Below are 25,622 nucleotides of genomic sequence, written 5' to 3' on the forward strand. Positions count from 1 at the left end.
AATGTTACAGCAGGATAAACATACATCATGAACAGAATAGAGAGAGAGACTTTTTACAAGGGTATGCAGTAATAGGGTGAGCAATAACTGTTTTAAACTGGAAGAGAGGAGATTTAGATTAGATGTTAGGAGGAAATTCTTCACTCAGAGGGCAGTGAGGTGCTGGCACAGCTGTCCAGAGAGGCTGTGCCCCCCCCCTGGAGGCGGTCAAGGCCAGGTTGGATGGGGCACTGGGCAGCCTGAGCTGGTGGGAAGAAGCCCTGCCTGGGGCATGGAGCAGGTAAAAGGTTGGAACTCAAAAATCTTTGAGGTCACTTCCAACCCAAACTATTCTGTGATTCCATAACCAGAAAAGGTGTTGCAAAATGGCTAACTGGATAATTATTCTTTGTGCATGTTTGCCAGAGAAAAAGATAAAACCGCGCTCTTCCTCTTGAATTGATGATGAGAAACAGTTTCAAAGCCACAGTCCATTTGACTTGAAAACTGCATGTGAGAGCAGAATGAAAAGGACCATTCAGCTGTTGAGGGTATTTTCCCCTTTTTATCTGCTTGAATTACTTAAAGAAGATTCTATCTTATCCAGTTCACGGTAGCATGTAGGATAGTACAGTATTGCTTTCACCATGAAAGATTCAGGAAATCTTTTCAATTAAAAAGTTTTTTCTAGTAGAGTTGAACAGGAGATTGTGCAAGAAAGCCATGTTCCAGCATTTCTCCATTTAGACTTGCCTGTCTGTAGGAAAAAGCAGCTGATATTTTGCCACTTGCTTCTGTCAGAAATAGCTATTTAAAGTGCTTACAAATTCAGAGACTTAAAATTTAATCTTGAATTTTATTAAAGAATAATTTCCACCATTTCTGAGGTTTCAACTAGGTTTTCTGCACAGTTCACATTCAGCTTAATTCTCAAAAAAGATATTTTTTTTTTTCTGGAGCAGATAAGTTGTGGCTTATAGCTCTGTCACTTTCTTGTTTATGTTCTGGAAGGGAATAGAAGATCACTGCTGATTTATTTGTGGATGTCACAAGCTGTTGCTGAAAAAGTAAATGATGTCTGGGACAGGGTGTCTGTACAGTCTCATATGGATAAGCAGGACATATCGATGTTTTAATATGAAGTAGAATCAGATTATGCTCCTAACAAGAATCACCAAATATATTACAAAGGAAAATCCTAGATCTTGTACCTCTGATACCTATAATTTAGGTATTAATCCTTCTTTTTATAAGAAATGTTTTAGACGAAACACAGGTTGTTTAATAACCTGGAACAATCATTTAGCTTTACATAATGAGTTTACAGTTTCAGCCTTGAGTTCTAAAGCCAAGGCGAAGAATACCATTTTGTTGGCTTGTAAGCTGTTTGCTCTGCTCATCTGTGGATGTGAGCTGTACGAAATCTTAGTCAACTTCTGTTCATCAGCTTCTCAGGAAGGTTATAATGGCACTGAACATCCTTACTTTTTTCCTTCAAACGATTGAATTTTGTCGTGTCTACTTTCCTCTCATGGTTAATTATTACATAATATGCTCTGTATTATCACTATAAATACTTGGTAACAAAGGTAGAGAGCATATTAAACACATTTAGTGTTCATTTTGTCATTAAATGCTATGAACAACTGGGGATTTGTAAATATTAATGTCACTGCTTACATCAAAATGTGTTTAAATATTTCTAATTATTTACTCTATTTTTTATAAATAATGCTTACAGATTGCATAGGTGGTGCAAATACTTCCTCGTCAATTTCTTGAGATAAGTGTAATTTGCATGCTAAATATGGATCTTAAGATATAAAGCCACGAATTCTTGACTTTTTTTTCTTCAGTGACATGAAATTTGAGGGGAAAGAAATAAAAGGAAGTTGTGGAAGTGTCCAATTCGCTAACTTGGAAGTATATGTTCAGATAGTTTCTGAATGAATAATCAGCTTTTATATCCTTAGGAATCTCCTGTAAAATCCAAAGGATATTTTTTGTCATGACCATTCTAATGCCTGTTGTCAACAGGAGTGAACGCTTTTCATTTATTCTTCAAGACCTTGATAGTACTCAAAAAAATAAATCAAAACATGCTCAAAAAGCACTCTGAAGACTGAATTAAAGTATTAATCAGTCTGTTTAAACTTACACAGGATCAGATATTACTCAGGTCTGCATTTTAGCAGTACATTAATGTGTATTAGCAGGTTATGATCTGATGAAAAGCAAATATGATACGATTTTAGCGGTAAAGATTGTGGTGGTCTTAAGCAAATATTTGAAGATAGCACGTTATATTAATTGGGAAATGAATTTGAGATCACTTTAGCTAAAAAATTGAAATGTTTCTATTAATTTTCCATTCCCTTCAGCTTTGAAAAGTAAGTGGTAAAAAGAACTCTGAAACTGGCAAACTCTTTGGAAACCATTCTGATCATTTTAATAGCCTTCAGTCTAGGACACATTGCACGTACTTTGTGGGTCTTTGGTTTCATACCTATTACATCTGCTATAAGATAAACTATCTTGCTTTGTTTTAGAACTGAAACATGAGATCTATGTTTGGAGGTTGACTGCTCAGCGCATTAACCCTGCCAGCAGGGAAGAAACTGCCGTGAAATGCCTCTTGATGCAGAAGGTGCTGACTCTGGAGATACTCCTGAGGAAGAAGCTCAGGACATTCCACAAGTGAGTGGTGCTGGCATGTGCCACCTCCTTTCTTCCACCCTTGGCAGGATGAGCTGCAGGCATAGGCACTTTGTTGGACTGACATGAAGCTCCTGCTCATCTCAGTTTGCAGTTGGAAAGATATTCTAGTTTTGCTACTATCTTCACTGACCTGAGACCTACGTTCTCAGCTATTTCTTGATTACAGGATCACAGAATGGCCAGGGTTGGAAGGGACCTCAAGATCATGAATCTCCACCCCCCTGCCACATGCAGGGCCACCAACCTCCACATTCAATACTAGACCAGGCTGCCCAGGGCCCCATCCAACCTGGCCTTGAACACCTCCAGGGACGGGGCATCCACAACCTCTCTGGGCAGCCTGTTCCAGCACCTCACCACTCTGTAAAGAACTTCCCCTTGACTTCCAACCTAAATCTTCCCTCCCTCAACTCCAAACCATTTCCCCTTGTCCTGCTGTTATCTACTGTTTCAAAGAGTTGAAAGAGTTGAGCAGATACGAAGAACCATGGAAGCTCAGCTTCAGCGATACACCAAGTACTTTAGGACAAAACTAATGTATAAGGTCTGGAAAACATACTGTGAATAAAGAAAAATTTGACGACGCAGAAATTCCAGGTAGCTTTTGTTTTAAAAGATCACAAATATATCATTAGGCTTTTTCTTGCAGTAATAGCTTCAATGTAGTAAAATGCTGTAAATTTTTCCCTGATGAAAAATTCAGATGTTCTTCAGTGAACTACTGAATTTTCAAAACAGCGATTTACTACTTTTTAAAGTAATCAAGTCTTCAGTGCGGATTTGAGTATATTCATAATTAACTAGGTATGTATAGAAAAGGAGAAGTTTTTATAAACTAAGACTAACAGAAAATTAACCTTATTTTTGTTTAGGTTCCTGCAAAACCAGCTGTTAATGTAGGAAATTTGATGTTTGAGAATAGTAATATAAGTACTGTGACAGTGAATTTTCTTATTTTCAGAAATAAACTTCTTAATTCAATAAATGATGCAAGCATAAATTATTCCACTAATAAGATAATTTTTCCTTATATTTTCCTATAATATTTTCCTTTAATTTTTTTCCCCGTATTGTGCACTTTAAATAAAGTGACATAAAAAGTCTTTTTAAAAGATTGTGACATTATTAGAGTTCACAACACCTTAAAGAAAATAATTCTCAAGTATATAAAAAATCGTACATTCAGTTTTGAAAATGAGGATTCCTTCAGCACAAGTACACTGACAGTGATGTAGAAATTCATTAACGTTAGCAGCAGAGCTCCTGAACTGCAAACCCCGAGGCTTTTTTTTGCTGCAGGGCTGACTATGCTGATAACAGAAAGAAGTAACTTATTCAGATCTTAAAACTTCATTATAAAATGCAAATGTAACACATGTTCTGACTTGTTGGTGTTAGCACATGACCCTTGCTTTATCACAGAATGGCACACGTTACCTCCTGAAACTACAAATGGAACGTATAGCCAGCTCCTATATCCAGGTTCGTACTCCGGATGCTTGCAGTTTCCAAGTCGGTGGCACTCTTCATGAACCAAACTGTGTACTGGTAGTATGTATTAGGAAAGTGGGGTCTTAAGTAAATTGTCATGGGAATTTTGCTACTGAACATAAGGCAGCCATGGTTCCTCTGTAGTAAGAGTTACTCCTTAAAGGGGAAAGAATGATCTGGATGTGATGAGAGAGATTTATTCCAATACTGTTTGGCAGGGCTCTCATTTCATTCTGGAAAAAAAGCAGGTGTCATTTTCTTTCAGGCAAATTTCACAAGAAGATAAAAACTGGGAAACAAATATTCAGGAACTCCAGAAAAAAGTAAGTAGATGGCAGTTGTTCTTAATATAAATGTAAGTAGACCTATGGCTTTTTATGAGGAAAATCCTTTGAATCCAATGAAAATTTAATAAGTCTCGTGGAGAAGAAAAGCTGGCAGGCAGACTGGCTGGCTTCTCATCAGGATGGATATACTGAACTACATTGTATGAGTTAGGTTTTATACGTGTTCTTTAGAAAAGAGTTGTTTAAAGGATCAATAAATGATTCAGCAATGTTCTCTTAAAATTTTAATCCACCATGGCCAGAAAGTCTTAGAAGGTGTCAATAGGTTGTTTATAACCACAATGCATGATGACAGAGTAATACCAACTCTAATTTACTACACTATCTGTAACACATCTGCTATGTTATTTAAGTAGGGATAAACCACTTGCATAAATCCTGTTTTCTTTGCTGTGCACATATTAACACTGCCTAGATCTTTATGCTGAAGCTGAACCTGACAGGATGTATACCCTATAGTAGGATTAATTTCATCTTCATTAGCCTAATCATCACATCCTTTCCACATTGCTGGCACTAATGAGTACAGGCGTGTAATTGGGAGCTCAAATCCTTGGCTGGGAGCACTCTGTTCTATATGTCATACCAAAACAGAACAAAACCAACTGGATTTTCTGTTTGGTTTTAGGCCTTTTCCAAAGCATTGTATAAATGATGAACTTTTAAAAGAAGGGAGATTTGATTATACTTTGGTAGATTTCTAAACTGTGTAGAAGAGACTAGCAATGAGAGAGGTACTCAGTCCCTGGGTTGCTGGTGAAGGTGATTTCAGAGCAGAGAAGCAACAGCACAATGGAAAGAATTTAGGTATGAGAATGAGAGCATGAGGAGCTGGTCTGTGCTACAGGAGCTCTATAAAGATTAGGGGCATGGCATGTCTTTGAAAGTTGTATGTGATGTATGAAGAATCTGGCCATTAGGTTAGGTTATAGGTTTTCATAGTATAATCACAATAAAGGATGATTTTGTTCAAATTTGAGAAACCACAGAGCACCTGAAGTTCCCTCTATAATAAAAATTGCCTTTCAACTATACTTGCACAACTGTGTTTTATCTGCTGTCTTCATGTTGGGTCTCTCTTACTACGTGATCATGTTTTCTATAGGGAAACATGAAATATTTCATTTTAAATATTTATGTATTTTATGCTGAAGAAGAATATACAATACAGGAACAGCTTTTTCTATTTCACACGTTTTTATTTTTTATGGTTTTTTTTATGTTGTATTTTTTATGTTGTATTTTATATAATTTTTATTTTTAATTCTGTGCACAATACGTAGTTCCTTCTTTAACTCAATTATCCAATTCTTTTTCCCCTCTGCAGCACAGAATAACAGACAAAATCCTTCTCGTCAAATGCCTTACTGTGCTGGGATGTGTTATTCTGATGTTTTTTCTCAACTCATTTGTTGCAGGTGTCTACTTAGATCTTGGTAAGTTTCAAAGTTTTATTCTATTTTATAATAATAATAATAATAATAATAATAATAATAATAATAATAATAATAATAATAAAACAGCTAACTGAACGTAGCATTTTTCTGAGTCTATTCAGAAAACCCATGTTTTTGTAAGTTCCTGACCTTACAATTTCACCGGGTTAATCAGAACAGCAGTTTCTCAGAACAGGTTTTTGAAATGCAGTCATGACTCAGTCACCCCAGGAGGAATAGCAGGTAGAGCTCTTAACTTCATCTTTTTCTGACTTCCCAATATTAACTAGGTGGATAAACATTACAGAATGAGCAAATTTGACCTTACCATGATTTCAGTGTAGCCTTGAATAAATGACCAAGATTCATTACAGAGATCAGAAAGTAATTACTCTGTGCAAGAACATTTAAGTAGTCTAGCATAATTTCGTGAGTAAAGATAGCTCTGCATATAACTTCAAGTTACCATTATGTTATCATCAAAATAAATTATTTCCCAAAATAAAATCTAGAAGACACTGCACATGATTGAAATAAAAATAACTACATTCAGTGCCTAGACCTGTCTGTGCAGGTCTTTATACAGTTATTATGTCTAAATCCCTATAAGGACATTCTTGAAATGTCCCAAAAATAGAACAAAATTAAAACTCATGTTTAACTGAAGTGCAGTTATAAAACCTGCCTGTAACATGAAAAGTTAATGATATTTTTTTGGGCTGTGGAGTGTTTGGAAGTTATGGAATTTCAAATTTATGTTTTCTCTTGTTCATCTGAATCCCTTCACTGTGTATGTCCAGTGAAAAAAAAAAAAAAAAAAAAGCAATAGATTTAAGGATGAATAACTCATAAGGAGTAAGTCACTGGCTGAATTATAATGTGCATTTTGGTTATGCACAGTATACAGCTAGTTCTGACTGTAGAGTGGTGATCAGGTTGGAAACAACACCTTCCGCCCCTGTTGCTACTACTTCAGCTATATTAACTGGCTTAGTAAGCTACCAGTAGCCAAAGGTGGCTCTTCTGTTTGCTTGGACCCAGGGAAACACCGGAGTTGGTGTTATTGGCATCAGTGGGGGGATGTGAGTTACTGTATCTGGAGCAATGTGTTTTTAAATAAGTACAGCTATGCTGCTAAACACATTTATTCCAAGGACTGAGCTACAGCCCTTGGACCTAGGCTGCAGGATGTCTGTGTCCATGCTGCTCAGACCTCATCTCTGCAGAGCAGTCTGGCACTGCAACCGGCCCTGTGCTTCCTTGTGACATTGTAAATAGTTTTGTACGCATGGGATTATTAAGTTGCCAGTTCACTTCAAGGGCAGTTTTGTAGCCTAATAAAATTGTTCTAAGTCCACAATACTGAGGACATATGGTGTATTATCCTGTGTTTGTTATGGGGTTTCAGTGCATAAACTTGTCTGAGTTAATGTTGCAGTAACTGCACAGAGCACAGACCTAAACGTGACTCACCCTTGTTTCTGTTTGAGTGTGATTCCTGCAACAAATTGCCTTCAGAAGTACTTATTTTTGTTTGAGATGAAACAAGCTGGGTCAGTCCAAGACAGGGGTCTGAGTTATAAGCAATACTTACACAAGGGGGATTGTGGGACACTGGGACCTCACTGTGGGCTTGGACTATGAGGTTTCATGACAGTGCTTCTGTGCAGCAGAAGTGTGGTGCCTGGAGCAATATGAGCTTAGGAGAGGGGACACTGTTTCAGCCAGTGGCACCAGTGACCCTGCTATGGTGGCTTTCCTCCTGCTTTCCTCTTCCAGAGTATCTGCTGTGATAGAAATGGATAATTCAGTAAAGAATACTGGTTGTTAAGAAGTTAAAAGGCATGCTGATGCGTTATAGCCACAAAAGTGCAATGTTACTATAGCATAGGAAGAAACAGAAATTGAAGACACAGAGATTTGAAGTCACTGTGGCTAAGAGCGTAACTGAAGAGTTCCCACCAGCAATTTAAGAAATCAATTTTCACTCTTACTTTTCTGCCTCAGATAAGTGAGCACTGAACCATATAAGATTTTGTGAATAAACCCAAAATCTAAGTGTTTTTGAAAACCCACATGCAGTCAGTAAAGACCACATAGCATTGATTGCATGTGCAGCTAGTAAGATATTCTTTCAAGACTGTAAGGTAATTGGAGTACTAGAAGAAATCTAGTAACAGAAGAGTGGTTTTTTCTTCTACTTCATGTCAGTAAAATAAGTGCAAGATAGTGACATGGTTGGCAGTGCAGGGTTTTGTAATTCACTACCCAATCTTCTGCTGCAATCTTGAAAGTAAACATGGGCTGTATGTGTTATTTAGTTTCTATCTGTTCTGTATTCATAGTAAATCCATCAGATTAGTAAATAAATGTTATTAAATCATATACATAATTCTATTAACACTTAATGGAACCTGTAGACTTCTACTGAGATCTCACTGATGACTCCTGAGTTCCATGGTCTTGATGCTTGCTGTCACTTACTTATCATTACTGAAGTAGTACTGCTGTGGGTTGCTATGGATTTTAGTCCTCCAGTGGATGGAAATAAATTTCCTAAAATACAGCACATCTTGTACTCTGGTGCTTTGGCTATATTTGTTCAGTAAGTTTTTGCATAAAAATGAAAGTAGATTGTAATTCAGTGTTTAATTTCCTACTAGAATAATGTTTTATACAGAGGCTTAAGTGTTAGAAATTTAATAACTTTTAATTGCATTTGGTAGAGTGAATTAGAAAGATTATAGAATTCTTTATCAGTCCCCAGCCTTGATACAATTTTTCCATAATGAACCTGGAATCATTGATATAATTTGAGGGAATTGACATTTTAATTTAACTAATAAATTTGCATACTTAACTGTCTTAAAATGCAGAACACTTTCCTATTCAGTTTTCTTGTACCTGTTCATCTGTAGCCTAATCCTATGAAATGCCTATGTTAGTGAAAAGCTAATAATGAGACTTCAAACAGATAGACATGGCAAACTTCAGACTTCTAGAGTGCTTTCATTCAGCCACTATAGGATATTACTTTATTGATAAAGCACTGATAAAGCTTCTGAGGAATCTTGCTTCCTTCTGCCTCTGGATCCTCTCCTCTCAGGGTCACGTCTGTCATTTCTGAGTCAGGGAAAAATCCTCTCCTGCTTTTAGAGAGCTGCAGCAGATTTTGCTTTCTTCTTCAAGAAACAAAGTGTAAACTCAAGAGCAAACAAATCAGATACTGATGGTTTCAGGATAGATACTGTTACTGACTCGGCTGCAGACTGTTGGAAGACAGGAAGTCACACCAGGAGAAATATAGCTACATGTTTGCCTAATTTGTACAACTTGTATCTTACATTGTTGAAACATTTAAAATCTGTGACTGAAATAGTGGAAAAGAAGGGTTTTCATTTAAGCTGACTGGTTTTTGTTTGGGAGGCCATGTTTTGCAGAGCCCTTTTTGATTTTATTATCAGCGCATTCAAGAAGAAATGTTTTCAATCTCTATAGATACAAAAGACTCCTGTTGTCTTGTCACTCCTTTGGATGCCAGTCATTGTATTTTCTGACTAATTTCTGTAATGTACTGAAAATTTGTTGAAATTTACAGGCACTGAGTGAGTGAAGGAAAGCCCTCCATTGCCCTAAAGAGCTTCTTAAACTTGCTTAAATTTGCTGTTGAATCACTGTCAGAAGTTCTGCGCCAATATGTACTTGGCTTACAACAACCAAATCAGGTTTTCCACTACTGCATCCTGCTGAGATTTTAACAGCTCCCTCCATTTTCTTTTCTGCAACATTTTGAATAAGTGGTACAAGGACTTTGCTGTAGAAGTGATTCTTCCTTAACAGCTTTGAGGTAGATTGCCTGTATATGTTAGAGTTAGTCATTCTCTAACCAATACCAGAAGCCTTAAGCTTAGAGATCTTTCTATGAGTTGAAAAACAAACAAACAAACAAACAAAAAACCCGTACCTAATATTGCACAAGTGAAAAAAATATAGTCTGCATATTTTTCTTCAGTTTTCTAAGGAAAACTCTAAAAACTTTGAACTGTTCTTCAAACTGTCATTCTGGAACATTTTTCAGTACTGGAGGTGATAAACAAATAAAACCATCTTATCCTACTATCATATATAGTAGTGGAGTTATAGAAATCTACCACTGCTTACAAACAATGAAATCATATAAACAAAAGGAAACAAACTGGGTTATGAAACTGTGTTTGTACCCATAGGAAAGAAAACAGCGTGCTTATATTCTGGAAATGATTGCTTTCAGGAGAATATATGCAATCCTTGTGAAATGTCCATTATAGAACTATTCTTCTTGTTGAGGGTTATTTCATGAAATGTTTGGGATTAAAAAAAGAAAAAAAAAAAAAAAAAGGATCAGCTTGATAAACCAATGTATAATTTATTGCTGAAGAACACCAGAAATCCTGGTGAGACAAATAGCTATTAACCTATAAAAAGTAGTGAATGACATAGATTTAAGAAAGTGTACACTTAATGCCAAAAGCCACAATGTTAAGTTTAGAACATTTTCCACCAGTATATCCTCAGTGTAAAAAGTTGCTCTTTAATTTGTCACTGAATCTAACATTTATTCCCAGGCTATCTATAGGCTGTGATGTTAATCAGTTTTAATTGAGGAAAGCTTATGGGCATGGCCTAACTGCTCAAATTATAATGAATTCTCAGTTATTTAACTCTGTTAAGCCCAGTATTTTCCCCTGTATTTTTGCAAACCTTTCCAATGCGGTTTGATGAATTAAGAAGCTGGATACACAGAGTGGGATCCAAGTTTTATGGACCTTTTCTAAATAGCTATAAATATTATCTGAATAATCTGTGGTTGCCTGGAAACTCCTTCACGCAGTTCCAGGTAGTGTGAGCTAGATTGTTTTGGTCCTCTAAACAATTGGACTGGGGATGCCTTCTTTGTATACAGCAGTAGGCTCTGCTTTCAGAGTGTTGGTGGTATTGTGATATACATGGTTTTGTGGGCAAAACTGAGAACTTATTTTTAGTCTAATTAAAGATTTTATCTATGGAAGCAAAACACAACATTTATTGTTCATGCGCTTATGACAATACCAACACATTGAATTACCCAATCAATACAAAAGAAAATCCACTAACAATATAGAATTAAATCTGTTGTAAACGATAAATGATAAAAAAATAATTAAAGCAAGAAGAAAGCACGCATTCCTTGTACCCTTTGATGCTCCGCAGGATGTAAAGCTTCACAAGGCTGAGTAGAGTGTGATGAATTGTTGATACCTTGAGAATATTACTTGGAGAAGTATTACAGGGATTTCTTCCTCCTCTTTACTGGGAGGTGTATAATGCTGATGTTGACGGTTTCTTCCTCCTTGTGCTTGAGTCCACTTGAGCTCAATATTATCAATTTTTTTTTTAAAACTTTATTCCTTGCAATTTTGTCATATATAGAATTATATAAATATTACAGACTTGGTCCCTGTCTTTTTTCTTACCTCAGAAATGGGTTTTGATTCACATAACAGTCTGCGCTATTAGCAACTGCTGAGTTGTTGATAATCCCAGGGCAGTTGATATCATCCAATGCCCTCACCTTCAAGGCTTTTTCTATTACTTCACATCCGTATTCCTTTACATTATTAAGTTCAAGTCAAAAGTAGTTCATTACACGCAGTATCTAGCTATTCCTAGCTATGTAGGAATTGGTAACAGTATGCACTAAACCACCCAATTATGCAAAAGTAAGCAAAACAAAAATAAAGTATGTCTTCTATTTGTTAGTTTTGGATATATTTTGCACCATCTTTTGTATTATTTTATACTGATAGGATAGTTAATTATTTTTCTTTGCTTTTGTCAGGGATTTGGCTGCCATCCACAGAAATGCTTTTTTTTTTTTTTTTTTTGCTACAATTACTCATTCTGTGCCCTCTTGCCTGTGTAATTTTTTTCTCTTATTATTTTCCATTAATAGTCCACATATGTGAAGCTGTGTCACTGCTTTTCATTAATAATGTTTGGGTTTTTTTTGACCTTGTAATTTTAAACAGAACAACAAATTGTAGCATCTGATGAGAGTAGTCAGCCTACTGTAGCAAGATATCTTCAGGCTATAATTTTAGGTACTTCTCTTTGGAAGCCCCTTTCTGGAGATCCTTTCAGATCCTTACAGCTGGGATGCTTAGCTCAAAGATAAGACTAAATTGCAAGTCTTCAGGTAAGCACCGGCCTGCTACAGAGAGCAGACTGATATTACTGTAGAGATGGTATTAACTACAGCCATGAGTGGATTCTGGCACATTTGACCTCATTTAGTGCTCTTTTTCTCTATGCTCTTGCTTAATTCCTGTATTATTTAGCTGTTTTGACATGCAGTAGTGTTGGTTTAAGTTGTCTAGTACTTCAGCATTGAGATCAAGAAGAGCTCTGTGCATGCCTGACCTACTCATCTCTAAATATGTAGCATGGAAATTTGGTTGGACCATGAAGGTGCATATTGTTTTAAAATGAGGGTAGACATAATTGCACGTACAAGACTTAGCACATCTTTGATTCACAGTGATGTTGAAAACAATCCTTGTAAAGTGTATATGAACATGACTTAAAAATAAATGTACAGTTATTTTGTAGAAATAAAAATGTTGGAGTAGAGCTAAACTGATGCATTCAGCATGGAGTATATAACTCACTTTGGTACAGATCTGAGTTATTGCTCCTTCTCAACATAAAACTCTCTGAAAATAGGAGAAATATTCATGCAGTCCCTGCAGTTTTAAATTTTTTTTTTTTTTTTTTAATTACACCTTTCAAAGTGAACAGTCATTTTTATGGGCACGTAAATAAACATGGAAAATATTCTGTCTGTGTGGTTGTTCATACACCTGATGTGGAAAAAAAAACCTCTACCACCAAAGCTGGGAAAGAGTAACAATTATATCTGCTAGTACACTTTCTGTGCTTTAGTTCTTTCTTCTGGAGATGTTGACCTTTGTTTTATCTTGATATTCATATCTTAAATTTTTTTTGTCTCTCAGAGTCAGTGAGATTCTGCCAATATAGTGTGTCTTCGTTTTCAATAACATTTACTGAGGTAATTTTGTAATTTTTAAAAAGACTTTTAGATGGGTGTAATATACACAGCTATATCTCAACACATCTCTGCTGATGTAGCATCTAGCTAGAGCTAGTAAGGAAGCTAGTAATGGTTTCTTACTTACAGGAATCTATCTTGGTTGCCATCCTATCTTATTTATGGTATTGTGCTTGAATTCATCAGGAGAATTAACAAAATCCATTCCATCTATTCCCAATGCACAGAGGCTCATTCAGTGATTACAAAGCAGCTATTCCTCTGCCTCCTTGTTTTAGGCTATGCTCTTGTTCTTAACTTCGAAATTTATTTCTATTCATACAGGTTCCTGTTTTGTTTGCCTTGCATAGGGTTATAGTTTCCATCAACTTCTTTCTCATTCTTTCAATCTTCTTATATTCTACCAGGCATTTCCTGATGCAGATGCAAGCTGTTTTGGACTGTTACTATCACAGTTCTACCACCAAGGAACAGCCTTGTGGTGCTACAAATAACACAGAACAGCTGGAAACAATTTATATGATGCTAAGCTTATGAAAAGAGATTACTCAAAAGACAAGCAAGTTGCTTTGTCAGAGAGTAATTCTGTTAAAAAAAATTAAAAAAATGACGATCAAACAGTGCTTATCAGTTAACAACAAACGTTGTTTGTAAGAACTCAGTATGATTTCAGAATGGACATTTCTGGGGAAACCTGACAACATTTTAAAAAAAATAATTGTAGAAAACTAAACATGGAGTATTTGAGGTGCTGGCATAGGCTGCCCAGAGAGGTTGTAGATATCCTGTCCCTGAAGGTGTTCAAGGCCAGGTATGATGGGGCTGTGGACAATCTAATATTTAGTATCCGATCTAGTGGTTGGCAAACCTGCCTGTGGCAGGGGGGTAGAAACTTGATAATGCTTGAGGTCCCTTCCAACACAAACCATTCTATGATTCTGTGATTTTAATTCATATTCAGGACTACTGATATTCAATGAGTAGAGTGAGTAGTACTGGAAATATGTCTTTGATCCTGTTGTTTGATGCACATATTTCTATATCCATGCATAATAGTATAATCAAATGTGTCCTTATACATAACATTACATCTGCACTTTGGTGTATGAAGGACTAACAGGTTAATTTGTGAGGGTTTATGGAGGTAATTGTACTTCTGATTAAGCTGATGGGGCACACTGTTGGATTTAATTCTTCTTATATTCATTAATATGCCATGTAAGCCATGATGCAAAGGTTAGCACCAGAAGATATAGCTTGTTATGGATGTTATAGGCATGAGGGGTCTCTGTTTTTCACAAAATGGCAAACAGAGAATTGCTAAGATCAGAGAAAAAGAATATCTCATTTTGCTCAATTGCAAAAGTCTAAAAAAAATCTGTGTCCATCATTTTGTTTGTAGGAGTATTACATTTTCATCTATCAGAAGCTGTTTTTTAAAGATCTCTGCTCATTGCTCACCTATTCTGTATGTGATTTTGAATACTGTGTATCCTGGTTCTTCTTAGCTGCTATTATGTCTCTTAACTCTTCTTGTTTTATCCTTTACTGCCACTGCAAAGATTGCTCTCTGCTCTCTGTAGCAGGCCGGTGCTTACCTGAAGACTTGCAATTTAGTCTTATCTTTGAGCTAAGCATCCCAGAGTCTTTAAATTTTTTTCCTCAAAAACCAAGTTTTCAGACTGTTTGTCATATTTCTTTGCCCTGGATTTTCTAATGGTTAAGCGTAATGCATCTTCCCTGGGTTTACTGGGGATTAAGAGAGCAGAGGCTGCTTCAAAGGATTTGTTATTCATAACCCTGATTCTGTGTTTCAGGAGACCATCGGGCTCAGTTTCTGTGTTACTTGTCTTCTATGCAGGACTGTTAATATCCAGGTGCTTCCCATCCTAGAGCTGGGCAGTTATACCTACTCCTGCTTAAATATAGACTCCTGCACCTGTCTAACCTGAGCAGCACTCTCTTTTGCCCAGGCCAGCACTGAAGTGGCACAGTGTTATTCTGGCTTCAGTTTTCATTGCAAATATCTCAAGAACCACTTGAGTTTCCAGAAGCATGAATTATAAATGCGCTCTCGGTATTCATGTAGAAAGACATTATTTCAAATTCTGTGCACGTAAAGGAAACATACAGTACCTGCATGTTCACATTGTTAGGAGGAAACTTATTATACATTTCAGCTGCTACTAGGCCAGATGGAATTACTTTTACTAAGGAATACAGATTTTTCTTAATGAGCATTTGAAAGGCCTGCAGATTACACAGTATTTTCTTTATTTTCTTCCTTTCATTTATTTCCCTTTCACCTCCCTCCCTCCCACATATTCTGTACTTCTATTTGATAATATTAGATTGTTTTATATTTTCTAGTTCTTTTGCTTGATTATTTCAAAATAGGATTTTTATTTTTTATTTAGCAAGATTGCAATTGCATTCTTCTCATCATGAGTTATTTACTGTTCCAAATGTGATTTTCCCTACTGGGTAAAGTGAATGAGAAAAGAAAAGCACTCAAGCTATTTCTGCTGTACCATTTTTCTGGTTTCTGGCAGAAGACACAAGACTATTTTCTAGGAAGAATGCATTACAATTTTTCAAGGTGCATTTTATAATTAAATATCATTTTATTTTTCCTAAAATAAACAGTCACTGTCTTTAACAGGTGCTGTGTCAGTGCAGAAATGGAATTTAGATTCAGTGTCTCCCTGCATTATACTTCCAGAACACCAATTGTTGTGAAACAGAGGCACTGAAAGGCAGTAAAAGAAGTAGTTTGTGGAACTATAAATGGGCTTTGCTTTCACTGTAGTAATGAGAAATTATTCTTTTTAAAATTCACTCTTTCTCTTCTACCTGGCTCTCTCTTGTGGCCCAGTAAGATAAAAAGTAAAAGAACAGTCATGCCAGTCTGTAATGCATCCTGGTACTTTCAGTTCTTTGAAAATGGAGGAATCTTTCAGGTTGAATCCAAAGCAAATGCAGAGACACTCAAACGTATAAAACAATGATATTCTTTGCTATCTTGAACATACTTAAAAGAACATTACTTAGAAAAGCCTTTGGACACCAGCCCATTTAGAGACGCAGATTGCCACATCTGTACAGGCTCCATAGCTTACTTTGACAAACAGTTTGACAGAGAGCAGTTAATCAAGTAGTTACAGCCTACACTGACTACTGTGTCCTTCAAGTATTGGAAGATGTTATTCTTGTCCAGGTGCAAGGATGCTTGAAGTCAAACCATGTCATAAAGGGGGTCTTACAGAAACCCCACCAAAACTCCTTGAGAGACTTCATCCTTCCTCTCTCCTTCTCTTTGATTCTGTACTGTACCCATCCTCTGGGAGACAGGTACCCATATCTCTTCTTTGCAGTTACTACAAAGATAGCAAATTCAGAAAAGCCTGTGCATGTAGACTGTGATAAGCTATGTACAGCCCAAACTGGCAGCTGACATCTTCAATTCTCCAGAGATCTCTAGTTGCTGGAGTACTTCAGGAAAAGACACATTCCTTACCCATCTGTATTCCTCAGAAACAGACCACTCTTCTCTCACTCTAAGCTGTGTGCATGGAGCTAGTGCATATTGCTAAAGCCCATGGTGCAAGAAAATGCTGACTCTTATTAACTTCTAGTGCATTTGTATTTCATTAGCTTTAATGAATAATTATCTCTGTATAATATGTTCAAGTTGAGGCAGGAAGTTAGAAATAATGCTCATGTTTCATCACAAATTGTTCCAGAATTACTGAGAAATTCCTGTTCTTTAATCCTTCACTCCCATTTACCTAATGATGTCACTTACATGTGTGCAAAATAGCAGTAAAATTCTGCTGCTGAGCTCCCAGTCTGCACCTGTCTACTTCCTCTTGTAGTTTCCCCTCTAACAGGAATTGCTGCCATCTATACTTAAGGAAGAGTTGGTCCCACTGTATTTTACTGGTATTTGGTGGACACCTAAGAGTTGAAATTAGCCAGTGCACATCCATACTGCTTTCTTTGTGTTTAGTGAAAATAGCTATTTAATTTGAGTGGACAGATTCATTTTACTTTGGGGAGAAGTAGAAAGTATCGATGAAGATTGCAAAAAATGTAGTAGATGTCAGAAATTTTAGTGGATGAGGGAGAGGCTCCGGATTTAGTCAATCTGGACTTTAATAAAGCCTTCAACTCTGTCTCCCACAGTATTCTGGGGAAGCAGGTACACGCTTGGACAGGTACACTCTTTGTTGGGTAAAGAACTGGCTGAAGGACTGGGCCCAGAGTGGTGGTGAATCCAGCTGACAACCAGTTACTAGTGGCTTTTCCCAGGGAATCACTGTCCCTGGAGGTGTTCAAGAACTGCACAGATGTGGCACTGAGGGACGTGGTTTAGTGGGCATGATTGGTGGTAAGTGGATGATCGGACTAGATGATCTCAGAAATCTTTTCCAACCTTCATGGTTCTATGAATTGACAATTTCCTCCTCATTTCATTTGCCTTTATGGAGACTCCTATTGTACTCCTGTCCCTGTGATTTGTAACTGATCTTGCAGTCTGCAAATGCCTTTGATATGGATGAGACTATTGAGTACTTTTAAAAGTTTCCTGGAAGAACTTCTGTATGAGCTTTGCCGTTGCTACATTTAAGCTATACACATACCCAGGACCAGGTGCACAAAAAAATCTGCACCCATTATCAGCTTGTGCCATGATCCAGCATTCAACTCGAGGAATGCAGAGTATTGCCACTCTGAGGTCAGCCCTGGAGTATGTTCTCAATGGGTGGTAGAAATACCAATTCTTCACAGGAAATAAGTGTTCCTTTTGTGAAGGCAAAGACTCGAAGTGCAAAATCTATACATCTTTTATTCCAGTGCAAATGTCCAGCTTTCCTCTTGATAACAGCTGAACCAGACCTTTTCTGCTACTTGACATCCCTCTGCCTGCAAGTGATATAGAGTGAACTGACCCTGTCTGTGCCACATTTCATAACTAGCAGGGCAAAGGTTTGGTTTTGGAGTCTGCCTGCCTTGAATGAAGGAAGGGCAAGTTGACATAACAGTTTCTTATGACACTTTTGAGAGGGACCAGATGGGTTTTCCCACCTGGTTCTCTCTTTTGTGATGTCTTTAGCTCTCCTCCTCTCTTGCAGTGTAATGTTCATGCATGAGATACTTTTGACCAAGCACTAATTATAACACTGTGAGAAAGTAGGGACCAAACTTTCTCAGCTTGCTGCATGGTAATGTTTCAGTATTTGGTGATGAGCAAAGCTGGCTATGAGAATTTGGATTTTGGTTCCAATGAGGCACCAAGATCAGATTTTACTGACTTGGCATTTTGAAAAAAAATATATATTAATATTAACATTTACTTCATGAACAGGCAGAAACTTTGGTTTCTTTATTTCTTCTGAAATTTACATGAGGTTAAAATGGAATAGAGGTTGATTTTGATCTTAAGCTCTTGGATGGTTTTGGATCTCTATTTCTTTAACCTAACAGAGGAGCAACCCCGTTGTTCTTGAGGACTGCTGTAGACTGCTTACTTTATTCATCTATGTGCTGTGTAGCAGAGACCTATTCTCCCTAAGTCACACTTTAAATTTGATTTTAAGTTTGTGATTTAAAGTTTTTTGATAGCAGTGATTGTTATTCTTTCCTCCTTACTTGTTCTGCAGTTTTTTGAATTCATCACTTTTCAACAGTGACTATATGAAATAGCACCAGGTATCTGAAAGAGTCACAACAAAGGGAGAAATGACTTGAAGAGGTGGGATGCTTTGTTTCCATGCCATTAAAAAGCCTCAAATTATGTATCTTGGTTTTACTCATTAAAGAAAAAAACTACTATTTAAGTTAAAGAAGAGAAAAAGAAAGGCAGAAAAAAAGATCATCATCCCAAGGAGAAAAAAAAACAACTTATCTATTTCTTGTTTGAAGTCTCATTCTACTGTTCAAGAATGAAATGTTCAGGAGGAATCAAATAGCTCCAGAATGCATTTTAGCTGTGCAGAGAAAGTGAGTATTGCTAGGAGATTCATGAATTATGTTCTTTGTCTGATTGCACATTTCTTCTGCATTACCAGTTACCAAAAGTTACCAAAATGTGTCTTAACATGTGAGGATGTATAGAGAGATCCTGTCTGGAGAGAGTCTCCTTGCTGCTTAAAGCTGATCTCTGTGCTGCTTCAAAGAGTTTTTTACTTCCTGAAATTGTTTTCTACAGCACGTAGCCCTTGATTCTTCAATGTCCTGGGGCTGCAGTGAGCCTTTCAGGAGGCTGCAGAGCCCTTCTATCTATCTTCTAACAATCATATCCTGAGCTATATCAAACTAAGTATGGTCAGCAGGTCAAGGGAGGTGATCCTGCCCCTCTACTCTGTACTAATGAGACCTTACCTGGACTACTTTGTCCAAATGTGAAGTCCTCAGTACAGGAAAGACATGAACTGAATAGAACAAGTACAGAGGAGGGCCACAAAAATGATCCAAGGATTGGAATGCCTCTCCTGAGATGACAGGCTGAGAGAGCTGGGGCTGTTCAGCCTGGAGAAGAAAAGGCTCCAAGGAGACCTGAGAGCAACTGTCAGTATGTAAAGGCGAGCTGTAAGAAGGAAGGGGATGGACTCTTTAGCTGGGTCTGCTGTGAGAAGACAAAGGGAAATGGTTTCAAACTAAAAAAGGGGAGATTTGGATTGCATCTGAGGAGGAAGTTTTTTACAGGTAGCAATGACAGAAACACCAGAACAGGTTGTCCAGATTTTTGGAGGGTACTCCATTTCTGGAGGCATTCAAGGTCAGGCTAGATGGAGCTCTGAGAAACCTGATCGAGCTGTAGGTGTCCCTGTTCACTGCAGGCGAGTTAAACCAGGTGACCTTAAGTAGTCCCTTCCAACTCAAACAATTCTATGATTCTATGATTATGTTTGAACTTCACCTGACACAGCACTAGAGACAAAAAAACCTTTAAATGAAAAATGCAATACTATAACTTTTACATTGCTGTAAACAGCAAGTGAATTGTGAGGCATTGTTCTCTCTTTTCCTGATGTTCTCTCTTTTGCCTCTGCAGGCTGGATTGCCATTTTGGGAGCCATTTGGCTGCTAGTGCTAGCAGACATCCATGATTTTGAGATGATATTAAGCAGAGTGGAATGGGCAACCCTTCTTTTCTTTGCAGCGTTATTTGTTCTCATGGAGGTAAGATTTTGTGATTTCTAAAGCCTGAGCAGTTAGAACCGACTTAAAATGTGAGTTATGAGAGCATATATGTTGAAAGGCAGAAGCATCCTGTATGTTCAATCCCATAGGCACAGTGAAGATTGAATGCAGTCGCAGTTGTATAGAGTGAAATGGTGGAGTGCTGGAAGCTGGTTCTGAATAATTTTTCACTCTATGCCTGGTCCCACTTTTGTTCTGCTGCATTTGCTGTGTTCGTTCAATACAGTCATTTCCAATAACTTGAATTTTTTTTTCCTGGTAGTCTGTGGCCCCTGTGTTCAGATAGTTTATATATATTTATGTGTTTACTCTGAAATTATTTAGACAAGCAACAGAAGAAATAAAAGAGCACAAGCCATAGTTGAAAACTGCTTCTAATATTGTCTGCTGCATGCAGGCTATCAATTGGCTTGACAGATATAGGAGAATGGTTTGAAAGGGTAACATCACTGAATTTCAATTTGTAATTGTAATTGAAAAAGATGTTCAGTACTCGAGATTTGTGGGCAACTGACTGTGTAGTTTCTTTGTGTCTGTCTGTTTCTGATGGTCTGCTTTACCCAGAAACATTTTATCCTGTTTATTTGGTGCTTTCATATAGATTGAATGGATTTATTTTTACCTCAAATACTTGGAGTATCTTTGTATGAATACTCAGATTTACATATCAATAAGGTGTCTGTGCATTCCCTAGAATGCTCTGGATTTTTTAGTTGTTACTTGTTCCATTTAGTGATGTTGTCAAGTTTTGCAAAGGTGGCTGATAAAACTCCCTTGACCACTGGCACTGCCATAGGTAGTGAAATGTCTGTATAAGTAGTCAGGGAAGAGCCTGGAATATAACATACAACACCTTCATATACCCCTTAGTAATTGCAAAGAACTCAAGAATTTGTAAATTGGGATCTATAAAAACAGGAGGGAAACAAACAAACAAACAAAAAACCTAAATTTAAATTCACTACAAACAGTGAATAATTAATTAATTAGAGCTAACTCTAATTAATTCCAAAACTGGAAGTCAAAATCTGGTAACCTCTGAGAAGATGAAAAGAAACTCTGATTAGGATTAAGAAGCTTGTTTGAGAGCTAGAAGGACTAGAAGTCATCAGGAAATTTTGATTTATAGCACATTTATTGGGACAGGCAATTCAGTTCGTTATATCAGCTTCTGTATGTCCTTCTGTTTTCTGGCTCTCATAGGGGATCCATTTTGAAGCCATTTTTTACTTTGTTTTACTGCTGCAATGACAGTGTATTAGTTACATTCCATGATGTATTTATCGTTTTAGCTTGAATTGAACAGTTTTGATTTGAGTGCTGTGTGACTGTACAATAACAGTAAAGCACAAAAAGAAAAAACAAAAAAAGAAAACCCAGCAACTTACTTGCCATTTGCTGTTAGACTTCAGATATGACTGTTATAATTCACTGAACTTCACTCTTACGGTTTCTCAGATCACCAGTGAATAGTTTGCTAATGAAAGATTTCTTTTTCCCGGCGCTTAGAATAACAGCAATTTAAGGTCATGAAAGAAGCTCTTACAGATAGTCAAGAAAAAATATTGGGAGATATTCATTTATCTCCCATGAATGAATAAGAAAGATACTCAGAAAAATAAGAAAAATGGATGTGTCATTCCTTATCCTTCAGATTAGCAGGAGTTGGCACTCTTTGCCAAGGCATTTTTCTTAAGATTAACCATGTCAAGAAAAGAAGTCAACGTAAATATGTGCACTGAAGTATGGAGAATCTTTCCATAGTTCAGGCTCTCTGCAATTTTCAGTTCCTATTCTTGGGGAATAGGAACCTTCATCTCGGATGGTTCCCACTGTCAAACTATTTCTTACTGCTAGAAATGTTCCTTTTACTATTAGAATGTACATTTGAAAACCAGTGTGGGACCTAGACTGCAATACGCTTTGGAAAATGTAACGAGTTTCGTAAACATAGGAGTTTTCGAAGACTCTACCTTTGGGTGCTTGTCAGTTCAGTCTGGTAGATGTTTTGCAATGAAAAAGATGTATATCCTTTGAATCTCTCTTGTTTTCAATTGTGTCCTCAGGTAATTTATCTTTACAACTGTCTTTTTAGTACTTGTTCAGAACTGGCTGTTGCAGACTATAACATCTTTCTGCTTCTTTCTGTGACATACATTCCTGTGCCTCTCAGGGTACACTGTTTTGTTCAGTTAAAAATGGTCACATTACCTTCAGTCCCTTCAGGCAGAGTTTATTTACATCAGTCATCATGACATCCTCCCCATAAGAGTGATTCATGCAAATTTTTCTGTATAAACTTTTATCTAAAATGTTACCTGATGTTTTCAGCAGTAAGGCTCTAATTCTGAGCTGTCACTCGGGAACTTATATGCTGGAAGGCACCAATTAGTGCAGTAATATCTCTTCCTCTCAGAGTGCACAGGAAGATCCTGGAGACCCTGTGTGCAGCTTACATCCTAGGGAATCCAGTGGCAGAGTGCTAATTGCTACCTTTCAGCTAGGTGCTCGCAGCAATTAGCCTGGATATTGTAGACATCTTAAAGTTGGTTGTGTGATTAGTGCTGTCACATCTCTAATGTGATGGGCTACCTGCAGACTGACTATTGCAGGAGCAATGTACACATCCTTCCCTCGCTTCCCTCTTACCTGAATATCTCTTTTGTAGTGCCATGTCTGGATTCCAAAAGGAATGTTGAGTGTTACTGAAAAGAAATATGTTGTGTTGTTGGATAGTTAAATAATAAGGCAGCAGTCTTAACAAGATATAACGCCGAGCTCTGTGTACTGACAACTACGTGTTAAGAAGTTTGCTTTTGACTCTGAACACAAAGCACTCACAGAAAAATGTGACAGCTCATTCTTATTTCTTTTGCATACATTTTAAAAATGACTTTGATAAACATTGAGTTAATGAGCTCATATAGCAACTCCAATAGCATCAAGTCAAGGCTGTAACTTAAGATTATAAAAAACTGTTAAAAAACTTTATCCTGAAAAGTTAAAGCAATGAAAAAATGTCATTATTTTTAATGTAGGGTGAATGCATGTGTTATTAAAAGCCTTATCACCTGTCACTTGTTTTCTCTATGCTGCATGTTTAAATGTAGATATAGCTTTTCCTGTGCAATACGTTGTTAAAAATTAATGCAATCTCTGCGCCAGCATTGCTGGCTGTACTCTAGCCTATGTTTCTCAGTGGGAGAGTGCTGCCTCGGATCTTCTCAGTGAGTTGTCCTGACTTGTATGCATCAGAGCTTCCTTGCCTTTACCTCTACATCTCCCACTCTCTTGGCAAGCTGAAAACTACCAGCCTGCCTACTCTGCTCCTGCAGCAGATGGGTGCTGGTGCCCTGTGCTGCAGGTGGTACCCAGATAGTTGCACACTGCTGCCCAGCTGAGATACAGGTGCAGGAATTGCTGGTCTGGATGACAGCTATGCTGTCATTCTGATGTTACTGTGTCTTACACTGCACCACTCGGTACCAGTTAGGACCTTCATCCATCTCTGTCATGAGATTTGACAGCATGCGAGTTCAATTTTACTTATTTATTTATTCATTTTTCCCAGTGATGACTCTGAAGGGCTCTGTTTGACTGCCTATTGTTTCTGGCATCATGACATGTGAATGCTGACCTCTGCAGCTCTGTGTAGCATTGCTCTCAGTCAGCAGAATGTCTCAGCTAACTGATTTTCTGTCGTGGCAGGAAAACAGAAAGCAAGTCAGCCACCTAGGTCCAGCCTGAATAAAAAATAATGTGATTTTCTTTCCTGAAAAACAGACAGGTCAAGAGATAGATGTATCCCATTCAACCAGAAAATAGTGCTTCACTCTGCACACTTGTAAGAAAAATACAAGCAAAGTGAATTAAGGGCTCTCTCTCATGAGTTAAATTTTTCCTTTCACTTTGTTTTTTGAAGGAATAGATCATTTTCCTGGGGTGTGAGGACTCAGTTTGCATTCTTCTGTTTGCCCAACGAGAATCCAAAGCCATAGCTATCAAACTGGAGTATTTTCATGCATGATAGTAACCAGGGCTGCATGAGATATTATACAGGCATTCTGTGCAAATGGGAATTGCTCCCCCAGGAAGGACAGCATGCTGGAGCTGGCTGTGCCCCAGACCAGTGGTTATAGGGACAGCCTCCTCAGGTTGTGTGCCATCACAAAGCTGTTTTTCCTGTCTCCTAAGTGCTGCTGTCTCTCTTCCAATTTCCATCCATCTAAGGTCTCTTGCTTGGTTTCAGCTGATGGGCAACACTGGTTTTTTTACTGGTCTGATGCAGCTGTTTAATGGAAAAAAATATTTTGCTTTCTCTTTTCACCTGAGTCTGAACACAAGATGCCTGATTGCATCCGATCTTTTAAACACAATGCTGTCTATATTATGGTTACAATTATATCCAAGGTTTTGGGGCCATTGGATAAAAAATCAGTTATCCTCAGAAAAAGTGTTCATTGAAGAATATAATCTTTACATTTCAACTGTACTCTAATGCCTGTGCCCCATGCTCTTTAAGCAATCTCACTGCTCTTTCTGGTGCAACTCACTTCTACAAATACAACTACAATTTCTGTCTTGTCTATTCCTTCCACAAACTGCAAAGTTGCTGTAAAAGCTACATGAGATGAATACCAACATCTTGGATGAAAATGACTTGTGTTTGCTCATGTTCATTGGAAAAATGTATCTGCAGCAAATACCTCATCAGTTGGTATCATTGTCTCTTTTTAGGCTTTGGCTCATCTGCATTTAATAGACTACATAGGAGAACAGACAGCTTTGCTAATAAAGGTATGTTTGAAATATTTACAGTAGTTTATCAGGTAAGGAAAATAGCTTTACTCCAATAGAATAATACTGAAAAATACTTTCATTTTCAATTTTGTACTCCTGCATCAGCAATACCTAGAAGGGATGTTGTACTTTGGGGTGTGTATGTCTGCACACAGCTAGAAGAAATGTCACTATAAATGAAAAAGAAAAAACTTTTCTGTAGGTTAATGAACAACAACAACAAAAAAATGCTGAGGTGCAAACAAATATAAACAGTGTAAGAGGAAAATTCACAGTTGTGCAGGTTTGTTTTTTTTTTTTTTTTTTTTTTTTTGGTCTGAAACATGAGTATCAGAAATATCAATCCTTTTATTTCTATTGGTCTTAATTTCCTTGGAAAAAAGTTTAGTAATTGTGCTATTAAATGACAGGTTATTTTCTTTAAAATGCTATTTTAAAGATTATTTTCATCATTGTTACAAGCTAAAGATTATAATATGTTATCCTATTCAGAGCCTGAAGGAATAATAGGTGTTGGTAAATTAAACTGTTAACACCTGTGTGATTGTGCCATTAGGG

The 25,622-nt window shown here is 37.3% G+C and overlaps 1 protein-coding gene across 1 annotated transcript in view; it reads left to right on the plus strand.

Moving 5' to 3' along the window:
• Nucleotides 1-25,622, plus strand: part of OCA2 (OCA2 melanosomal transmembrane protein) — a 200,479-nt gene that overhangs the window by 78,906 nt on the left and 95,951 nt on the right. Inside the window, exons 16-20 of the mRNA XM_052664808.1 lie at nucleotides 2,529-2,676; nucleotides 4,454-4,511; nucleotides 5,863-5,971; nucleotides 20,116-20,243; nucleotides 25,002-25,061. Of these exons, the coding sequence (XP_052520768.1) occupies nucleotides 2,529-2,676; nucleotides 4,454-4,511; nucleotides 5,863-5,971; nucleotides 20,116-20,243; nucleotides 25,002-25,061 (503 nt within the window). The remainder of the gene's footprint in view (nucleotides 1-2,528; nucleotides 2,677-4,453; nucleotides 4,512-5,862; nucleotides 5,972-20,115; nucleotides 20,244-25,001; nucleotides 25,062-25,622) is intronic.

This window comes from Tympanuchus pallidicinctus, unplaced genomic scaffold (assembly GCF_026119805.1).
Source record: "Tympanuchus pallidicinctus isolate F22 unplaced genomic scaffold, pur_lepc_1.0 scaffold6, whole genome shotgun sequence".
NCBI lineage: Eukaryota > Metazoa > Chordata > Aves > Galliformes > Phasianidae > Tympanuchus > Tympanuchus pallidicinctus.